Consider the following 10,643-nt stretch of genomic DNA (forward strand, 5'->3'; position numbering starts at 1 on the left):
TCTCTCTCTCTCTCTCTCTCTTTCTCTTTTGGTTTTTCAAGACAGAGTTTCTCTGTGTAGCCCTGGCTGTCGTGGAACTCACTCTGTAAACCAGGCTGGCCTCAAAGAACTCAGAAACCCGCCTGCCTCTGCCTCCCAAGTGCTGGGATTTCTTTCTTTCTTTCTTTCTTTCTTTCTTTCTTTCTTTCTTTCTTTCTTTCTTTTTTTTTTTTTTGACTAATGCTGCATCATCTGGGAGGATCCATCCCTCTGCAGGCACTTGAATTGCGTTCATGTTTTGACCAAGCAAAGGAAGCTGCTGTGTGGACTGGGTACATGTTCACCTTCCCAAGTCCCCACTTTAAAATCTTCTGGGTCTATACCCAGAAAAGGAACCATCGGATTGTTGTGTGTTAATTCTTTCAAGATTTTTTTTGAGTAAGGGGCCCCTCACTTGGAATTGCCTCATCCCTCCTCTATCCCTCCTCTTCTATCCAGAAGGTAGCTAGGTGTGTCCCCTTAATGGGCAGTCTGGAAGGGCTTCCATGGCCACCCACCTGGGCAGGGGCATCCTGTGGCTGCTATACGTAGGCTTTCCCTACAAGACTCTGATGGCTTTCTGGTCTGTCACCACCTTCCAGTGTCCTGCATGGTGCTGGCTGGCACCCCTCCTCGGCTCATGGCTTTCTGGTCTGTCACCACCTTCCAGTGTCCTGCATGGTGCTGGCTGGCACCCCTCCTCAGCTCATACTGGCTCTTAATTTGTCCTTGGGGGTTTATAGTGTTAATTTTCCTCCTAAATCTATTTAGAGACAATTTATTTGTTATTATTTTTGTTGGTCGTAGTAACGGAACCAGCCTTCGGGATTGCCTTATGGGCCTCCTAAGGAGAAAGGATGCCTGGGTTGATCTCCGAAACTCAACTTTCTAGCTTTGTGGTGTCTTTGGCCCAACCCCACCCTCCCCATTGCAGTACCTTGCCAGCACCACCCTTAAGGCCTGCACCTGGGGACAGATGCGGTGGCACCCATTAACATATCATGGCCCATGACATATACAGGTATCCCGGTGCAGGAGTGTTCCACATAGGGCTACTGTGCGAGGGTACTGCTTCCCTCACCAGGAGCTCACCCTGAAGCAGAGCCTGTCTCAAAAATAAACAAATAGGGCTGGTGAGATGGCTCAGTGGGTAAGAGCACCCGACCGCTCTTCCAAAGGTGCAGAGTTCAAATCCCAGCAACCACATGGTGGCTCATAACCATCCGTAACAAGATCCGACGCCCTCTTCTGGAGTGTCTGAAGACAGCTACAGTGTACTTACATATAATAAATAAATAAATCTTTAAAAAAAAATAAACAAATAGGAGCTAGAAGCATAGTTCAGTTGGTAAAATACTTACCATACAGGTCTGAGGACCTGAGTTCAGAGGTGACCATCTTGGAAAGGAGCACTTGCCGCTCTCCCCCCTTCCCCCGCAGGTGTGTGAGCCTCAGGAGCACAGGCACCCAGGTAGCCGCTGGAACATCAGCATCGATGAGCGCAGGCGGCTGGCCGAGCAGCGCATGCAGGAGAGGACAGACACAGCCAGGGCCCCATCGGGAGACCTGCTGGGCCTGCACCCTGAGGGCCAGCAGACCGAACCCTCCCCACCCACCCAGTCTGTCCCAACTCCTCCCCTCCAGGCCTGTGAAACTATGGCTGAGCCCCTGCAGGACATCACACAGGTAGTGGCAGAGCTGATGTCTGAGGGTGTAGAGAGAGATGTGCTCATCCCTCAGCCTCTAAGATCTACCGAGCACTCTAACGCCTTCCAGGACTTCTTGGCCCGGAATGCGCCCCTTTGGAAGAATGAGAATTTTGAGGTCCAGACCTCAAGATGGCCTCACCTCTAAGAAGGAGCTCCGCTCAGCCCAGTATTATGTTGTCCAGTGCCTTTCTTTGTGGTGGGGAATGACTGTGCCCTCTTTGTGTCTTGACCCTCCCACAGAGGACACACAGGTCAGGACAAAGGTCTCAGGACTCAGGCAAGCTCCCTTTTCTAGAAACCAGTTTGGGAACTATGGGAGAACCATGCAAGGGAGTGAGTCAGGGAAGGCCTTCCATAAGAGCCCCTGTAATGTGAGACTTACTGGTGACCAGACATGTGGACCTCTTGGGGGGTGGGGTACAGGATTGCCACAAATACCCTAGTCCATGGCCCGCTGCCTTTTTAGCCTCATTACTGAGCTTGAGGAGGCCATGAGATCCTGCAATGTCCAGCTCCTCTAGTGGGGTGTTCATGTCACGAACCATTCAGGACTCCTGGATCCAGCCTCAAGGCCCAGATGGTATGTGTGACCTCTGAGATATGGTGGTGGCACTATGATGGGGACAGCTTGAAGAAAGAGATCTAGTGAGGTTCTAGACATGGGGAGGCTTCCAGAAAGCTGAGCTCATTCCGGACAGTGACTTTAGAGTTGGACAGAGCTAGGAAGGCAGTGTGCTTTGTGCAGAAGGTTTGTGGTAACACAGGGGGCCCTGGCTCTTCAGTTATCTTTCAGTTTGTCCTGGGCTTGGGAATCCTGCAGAGGGTTTAGGACTGGGGTGATAACATGCCACATTTGGGGGACATTAAGCCAGAGGAGGGACAGGAAAAGGAGGGTAGTAACCCTAACCTGTCAGGGTGGTTATGGAAGGGTACCCCAGACTCTGAAATTGGTAGTGGTGGCCTGGGTTTATGCGTGAGTGGGGATGGGTACAGGGGATTTTGAGTCAAGAGGAAGTGATGGATCCTAGGTTCAAGTGTGGGCACGATTCAAGCCTGTCATGGGGCCTTGAGGGAATCAGCCAGCTGGGCAGTGCTGCACCAACTGCCCAGAGCCCGTTGCTAAAGCATATAGCTGCCCATGCTTGACATGGGGTCCCTGGCTAGCTTGAGTTCTCTGTTCTTGCTTCCCTACCTTCCTTCCTAAGACTCAGTGAGATCCCTCCCCCTCCAGGAGGTCTGCCCTCATCACCCTGCTGAGCATCTCTCCCCAGCTGTCGTTCATCCTAGGCCTCTGTGTTTCTCAGGATACAAAGGGTTAAGGGAAGGCAGAGCCTGATGCCCCGAGAACTAGTCCACGTGTGGTGGGGCACACCTACAGTCTGAGCACACAGAAGGCAGGAGCAGAAGCACTGATGCTCTTGCCTGGGCACCTGCTGCGTCTGCAGTAGGATGAGTCTGAGATGGCCAGCTCCTCTTAGAATCTTCCCTGTCACAGCTGCACAAGCCGCATCACAGAGCTGGCCCCTGCCCACCAGCCACCTGTGGTAGTCAATGTGGCTGCAAGGCCAGTGGGTTTACAAGGGAATGAAAAGGGTGTAGGGAGACAGGGAGGCCTCTGAGGGAGACTGGGGCAAGTAAGGGGTTCACAGCAGACAGGTTGGCTCATCTTAGATTGAGCACAAAGGTCTTGGGGGTAGGGTCCCTGGGCACCTCAGTCAAGGGTAGGCAGGTGAGGTTTTCTGGGACTAGCCACAGCCATGGGGTCTTACAACCTAGTGTTAGAACTGTTAGCAGGATCCAAATATGAATTCATTTCCAGTGGCTGCTGCAACTAATTGTCCCAAGTTTAGCGTTTTAAAAGAATATAGGTTCATTGGGTTCTATAGCAGTCCAGTGTGGGTTTCTATAGTAGGATCAGGATGTAGGCAGAGCTGTGTTCCTCCTGCGGCTCCGGGGAGCTTCAGCTTGCTTTTCCCAGCCACCCAGGGTAAGTTGGGTGGCAGGTCTGGCTCTGTGTTCACCCTTCTTCCTGCCTTTCTCAGCTCCTTTGGCCAAGGTCTCTTGAGACTACTCAGGGTCCACCCAGATGACCTGGGAAATCTCTGAGCTCTAAGGTCAGGCATAGTCAACGTCATTTCCTGTGTCACGTCACAGGATCCTCCTTTTGGAAGGGGAGCATGGCACCTTTTCCAGGGTGCTTTTGGCCTATGGGGGGCAGAGGGCCAGGTGCTGCCAAGGTGTATAGGACAGCTCCCCACCAACACATGTATCCAGGATGCTCTACTGGGAAAACATGGGAACAGAAAAGGGTGTAGGGAGACAGGGAGGCCGCTGAGGGGGACTGGGGCAAGTAAGGGGTTCACAGCAGACAGGTTGGCTCATCTTAGATTGAGCACAAAGGTCTTGGGGGTAGGGTCCCTGGGCACCTCAGGCAAGGGTAGCCACAGCCATGGGGTCTCACAGATCACTGGACTTTCTCATCCTGATACTCTAGCTCGGAAGGTGTTGCAGAGGAGACTCTGGATACCTGAAGTAGAAAGAGGCCTTTCTAGCAGCTGACCTTCACAGTGCAGGGCTGCTGGGGAACCTGGGAGATGTCGTTCACAGTTCTGTGCATGCCACCACATAAGAAATGGCTTTGTTGGCTTTGCAAAAACCTCTTGCTCAAAATTAATAAAGGATTTAAAAAACAAAACAAAACACAGTTGATCGCTCCTAACGTGAGGTAAAGGTCATTCCAGCTATCTCTGAGATGAGATGGTGCAGCAATGGGAAGGCTGAAGTACAGAGCTTCTGCTTACACATTTAAAGACATCTATGCTAAAGAGAAAAAAGTAATATTTAAGGGCTGGAGAGATGGCTCAGTGGTTAAGAGCACTGACTGTTCTTCCAGAGGTCCTGAGTTCCATTCCTAGCAACCACATGGTGGCTCACAACCATCTGTAATGAGATCAGATGCCCTCTTCTGGAGTGTCTGAAGACAGCAATCATGACTCATATACATAAATAATTCTTTTTTAAAAAAAAAGTAAAAATATTTAAGCTGGAAAAAGCAATGAAAAGACGCTAAAATTCCAGGTGTGGTGGGGTATGCTTATGGTCTGAGCACATAGAAGGCAGCAGCAGAATTTGCAAATTTGAGGCTAGCCTGGGCTGCTACACAGTGAGACCGTGTCTCAAATACATCGTAAGATTATTTTTAGAAACTGTAAGTGCATCAAGGGATCCGCACCATTTGTTTTCCGTTGTAGACGGCACTGGTGTTTGGTCTGGTATTGAGAGCTACGGGCCTTCCCTGTCTGCTCTGCCCTGGCCCTTCCTCAGCCAGTTCATGTAAGCAAAACTACTAAGTCTCCCTTCCATTCCCGCTCTCCAGCTCCTGTTCTGACCTCCTCTGGTCAGCTCACCTCCAGAACTCCGGCCATTTGCATGCTTTGCTTTAATTTATTAGCTGAAATTAAGTTGCCTTCTAAGTCTTGATTCTTTTATATTGTGTGCCAAGTGCTTTGCCTGTATGTATGTGCATCATGAACTCAAGTGCCCAAGGAGGCCGGAAGGGAACATCAGGTTCCTGGAGACTGGAGTTACAGTTGTAGACAGCCACATGGGTGCTGGGAACTGAGCCACCATCTCCTGCAAGGGCAGCAAGTGCTGAGTCATCTCTCCAGGCCCCTGAGGTTTTTTTTTTNTTTNTTTTTTTTNTTTTTNTTTTTTTTTTTTTTTCGAGGCAGGGTTTCTCTGTATAGCCCTGGCTACACTTTTTTTCCTGGAACTCACTTTGTAGACCAGGCTGGCCTCGAACTCAGAAATCCGCCTGCCTCTGCCTCCCAAGTGCTGGGATTAAAGGCGTGCGCCACCACTGCCCGGCCAGGCCCCTGAGTTTTTATTTTTGTTTTACATTGGTGTTTCCTGTAACCCAGGCTGGCCTTAAGTGCTGGGATTACAGCTGTGTGTCACCACACTGGCCAGTTAAGGATTTTTTCCTCTTTGATATTATAATTGCATGATTTCCTCCTGCCCCTCTCTCCCTCTAACCCTCCCACACATCCCACCTTGCTTTCTTCCAGATTCATGGATTCTTTTTGCACTGATACACACACACACACACACACACACACACACACACACATATATATATATATATATATATATATATATATATATATATATCCAAATATAAGCTTCTTGTATTATGTTTTCAGGGCTAACCACTTGGCATTGGATGACCAACTGTGTGCTCTTCCCTGGGGAGGACTAGTCCTCTGGCTCTCAGGTCTCCTTTAGTTCTTTGTGTCAGGTTGAGGCCTCTTGGTCATTCCTCTATTGACTTTTAGCCACTTGAGATTGTTTTGTTTTGTTTTAAGGTTTATTTTTATTATGTATAGGGATATTTTGTCTGCATGCACAGGTATGTACACCACCATGATTCAGCTGGAACAGAGTTACAGGAAGTTGTGAGCTGCCATGTGGGTGCTGGGAACTGAACTTGGGTCCTCTGCAAAAGCAGCCAGTGCTCTCAACTGCTGATCCATCTCTCTAGCCCCTGGCCACTAGAGTCTTTAAAAGAACTTTCTCCTGTTCTTGTGTAACTGAAAATGTTTCCTTAAGGGATTTATATATGTAAGAAAATCTGTTCTGGGTTAAAAACTGTGTGTTATATTTTCTTAGGAACTGTTTTTCTAAGTTTCAAGTGCTGCTGCTGGGAGGGGGTGAGGGGAGAAAGGGTCTATTTTAGTTTATAATTTCTTATCAAGGAAAGCCAGGGTAGGAACTCAAAGTTGGAACCTGGAGGCAGGAGCCGAGGTGGGTTTTGTTGACAAGCTTGTGTTTCATAGCTTGTTCCGTTTGTCTGCTTTCTTATGTAAGTGAGAATCACCTCCCAAGGGTAGCCCTATCCACAGTGGGATACATCAATCGTTATTGACATACCCACTGTCCAATCTGATGGAGCAATTCCTCTGTGAAGGTTCTTTCCAGATGACTCTAGTTTAAGTTAAAAAACAAAAACCGGGGCTGGAGAGATGGCTTAGCGGTTAAGAGCACTGACTTCTCTTCCAAAGGTCCCGAGTTCAAATCCCAGCAAGCACATAGTGGCTTACAACCATCTGTAACAAAAATCTGATGCCCTCTTCTGGAGTGTCTGAAGACAGCTACAGTGTACACACATATAATAAATAAATAAATCTTTAAAAACAAAACAAAACAAAAACCCAGAAAGCCCCACAATCGACCACAATCAAGTTGACTCACAAACACAACACAAAACAATCTTCCTTGTGTGTTCTCAAGTTCATGTTGACACACCATATATCTTTAAAAGTCCTGTGATGGTTTGTATATGCTCGGCCTAGGGAGTGGCACTATTAGAAGGTGTGGCCCTGCTGGATAGGTGTGTCACTGTGGGTGTGGGCTATAGGATTCTCATCCTAGCTGCCTGGAAGTCAGTCTTCTGCTAGCAGCCTTCAGATGAAGATGTAGAACTCTCAGCTCTGCCTGCGCCGTGCCTGCCTGGATGTTGCCTTGTTCCCACCTTAATGATACTGGACTGAACCTCTGAACCTGTAAGCCAACCCCAATTAAATGTTGTCCTTATAAGACTTGCCTTGGTCATGGTGTCTGCTCACAGTAGTAAAAACCTGAGACAAATCACACAATTGTTTAAATTTCAACACTTTAAAGTCAAAGTTCTCTTTAAAAATCTAATGTTTGTTTGTTGTGGGCTGTTGTAATACAATAAGTTAAATACTTTATTTCAGGGAAGAACCAGGACACAGGTATAGTCAGATCAAAGCAAAACCAAAATCAAACTGTAAAATTCTGACATCTGGGACTCAGTCATGACCTCTGGGTCACGTGGATGATTCGACTCCTCCAGTTTTCCATCCCCAGAAAACACAGTTTGTCTGGTAGGCTGAGACCATGGATGGAGGAATGCTTTTTATGGGGGGAGGACAGGATTGAGAGACAGTCTCTGTATCTCTTGCTGTCTGACCTTGAGCTCACAGAGATCTGCCTACCCCTGCTTCCCAGTGCTGAGATTAAAGGAAGTTGCCACCACATCAGTGCTTTGCTTTTTTATCCTTGTCTGCAGTATGTTTTCTGGAGAGGGGTCTCAGTAATCCTTAAAGTACGGCCACATCACATAAGACAGCTTCAGATGGCTTGTGTTACTTACACTGCAGTGCTGGAGCACGGCACGAACCTCTCTCATGAAGGCTCCAGGAAGATCTCCCTGCAGCTTCCTCTCAATACTTTTGATTTCCTATCCCTAGGACCAGCTGCCGTAGGTTGGGGCTCTCCAGTCCTTCACAGCATGGCAGCCATAGGCATGTCTTCAACAGATCACCCAGAGGCAAAACCCAAATCCCACACCACCAGAGAGACCCGAGACAAGATATGGCCCCAGGTAACCATCTCCGGACCTTGGCCTGCCTGCCTGGGACCCTCCTATACTGCTTTCCCTGGCCTCCCATGAGATAGCAGTGCTCTCTCATTATTGTCTGTTCTTTATCGTCACATTGCCTTGAGAAGGAGGTACTCAGAAAATAAGTTGAATGGGTTCCATTGACAGTTGTGTGTTCTTAAAATGACATGAAGCCTTTGCCGTGACCCATAAGGTGTTCCCTGGGGCCCGGTCTTCCTCTCAGTTTGCTTTGTCACTGAGCATAGGAGCTCTCCCTGTCTCCACATGGCTCAAATCTGAAGGCAAAGCACTCCTGCAATGGAGTCTTCTATTGTTTTCTTCTCTGCTGGATTTTACCTGCCCTGCACCTCCCTTGTGAGAGGTATTCCTATCAAGTTACTCTGTGTGGTCACCGTGCCACTTCCCAAGCCAGCATTCTTTGCTGCACAGGCAGCTCTCCTGTCAGGTGGCTCTGGCACCGAGTGCATTCATTCCCCTTTGTCCCTTTGGCTCTGAGATCTTGAATGCGCCTTGTTCCTGGACAAGGCCTGAGCTGAGCTGGGCAGTCTACCTTCTCTAGCCCGCACAGAGGGAGGCAGTGAGTTGAGCTGCCTTCTGAGGCACACGGTACTCTATTCTGAGGGAGTGTGTTCACTTCTGGAGAGCACTGGCTTGCTTGGAATTCAGAAGCCCCCTTTAGAAGTCAGTCATGACCACCCGTGCTTTGGTTGGCATCTCTCCCCAAGGAGGAGGAGGGCCGAGGCCGGCAACTGGGGCTGGAGGGTCACCTCTGGGGTGGAGGCAGCCCGAGGTGCTACAGAGTTATGCCAAGTCTATGCCCTCTGCCCTGACCACTGCCTGGATGTTATTTGGTAGCTTTTTATTTTTGAGACTGGGTCTATGTAGCTCTGGTTGTCCTGGAATCCACTATGTAGACCAGAGTGATGTTTCTTCTCATTGCTCAGGGAGGTAGCCTCGGTCTTGAGACCCTTCCTAGCTTGGGTCCAAGCCTCATGCAGATGTCTTGCTTAGTTATGTACAGTGCATCAGCCCTGACCCCACCCCCACCCCAATGCCTAACCCTTCTGGTGGCCCACAATGCTTTCCTGAGCTGAATGCACCTCAAACAGGACACCGACTTTTGGCAGCCATAGACTTCCACTGTCGAAGTAACCCGCAGTGCTCAGACTCAACCAGAACTCCCAGTCAGCTCCTCTTCTCTTCCCCAACTGTGGCAGGGACAGGAGTCCCATCAGGGACACTACCTTTTGTCCTCTGGCCTTGGGGTAATGTCTAAGAACTCCACTCTTCACGGACAGTGGATAAGCACAAAGGCAAGCCCTTAGTCACAGATGCGTCTGAATGCTACAAAGAGGCACCTTCTACAACAGCGGACCCTACCCAGTACTGCAGCCCCCGTGGCTTATGTGATCTCAGCTTCAGCTTGGGTTTGTGGGAGGGAATCACGGAGGCCAGGCAGTTCCAGAACATGCATGCACGCCTTGTTCAAGGATAGTCATGATGTTCATGGGTGACTGTGGAGGCTGAACGATGGGGGACACACTGAGGACCCCTACAAGAATTGGAAAGGGCTCATATAAGAAGGACCCAAGGCAACTTTGTGAGAAACTCCCAAGGAGCCAGCCCTAGGAGGGCCCACCTCGACAGGTATGTGAGGTCTCTGGAGGTGACCTGGGGTTGCTGACGACTAGGTGGGCATGGAGCTCAGGAGGGTCACCCATGGGTGCTGGGGGCCAGGAGCGAATGGGCCTGGAGAGGACCCCTGGAGGATGCCAAGAGTCACTTGGGAGGGGTCGTGGAGAGCCTCCCAGATAAGCTGATAGACCATGTAAGAGGGCCATCCAGGGATGTGGAGGAACACTGAGGGTTAAAGAAGGGCCACCCAACGGGTGCCGAGGTCCAGGCGGGCGTGGGCCTGGAGAGTGCCACGAGAGGATGCCAAGTATCATTCCGGAGGGGTCGCAGGATGGTCATCAGAGATGTCGAGGGCCACTCTGGGTGGGTTGCAGGAATGCTTCCCAGGGACGCAGGGTGTGGGCCTCCCGAGGACCACCTGGGGATGCCAAGGGCCACTCCAGCAGAGGCTTCGAAGGACCTCCCGGGATGAGGAGCTGAATGCTGAGGGCCAGGTGGAGGGGCCACCCGGGGATGCCGAGGACCACTTTGGAGAGGATGCAGGAGGGCCGCCCGGGATGCCAGGGCCACGAAAGCGTGGAGCTCCGGATGGCCACCCCGGGATGCTGAGAGCCAGGCAGGAGGGGTCGTGGGAGGGCGATCCGGGGATGCCGAGGACCAGGCGAGCGAAGGGTTCAGAAGGGCCACTGGACCAGGGGCACGCGGGCCGGCGCGGCGCGGGGTCGGGTAACGGCCCGCGCGGTGGGCGGCGGCGCCCGAGGCCCCTCCCCGCCGCCCGCGGCCGCTCCTCCTCTTCCTCTCCCGCCCGCGCCGCGGCCCTCCCGTCCCTGCGCGGCCTCGGCGGCCTCGGAGGCGGC

General features: G+C 50.9%; 1 protein-coding gene across 3 annotated transcripts in view; it reads left to right on the forward strand.

The window, feature by feature from the left end:
• The window catches only part of Tex22 (testis expressed 22), a 16,175-nt gene extending 14,279 nt beyond the window's left edge, over positions 1-1,896 (forward strand). For 2 of the 3 annotated variants that reach the window (XM_021202699.2, XM_029541142.1), the window contains exon 3: positions 1,459-1,896. In XM_021202699.2, the coding sequence (XP_021058358.1) occupies positions 1,459-1,872 (414 nt within the window). In that variant the 3' untranslated portion in view covers positions 1,873-1,896. The remainder of the gene's footprint in view (positions 1-1,458) is intronic. The other variant, XM_021202700.2, reaches the window with a different exon arrangement.
• The last annotated feature ends 8,747 nt before the right edge of the window (positions 1,897-10,643 follow it).

This window comes from Mus pahari, chromosome 7 (genome assembly GCF_900095145.1).
Source record: "Mus pahari chromosome 7, PAHARI_EIJ_v1.1, whole genome shotgun sequence".
Lineage (NCBI taxonomy): Eukaryota > Metazoa > Chordata > Mammalia > Rodentia > Muridae > Mus > Mus pahari.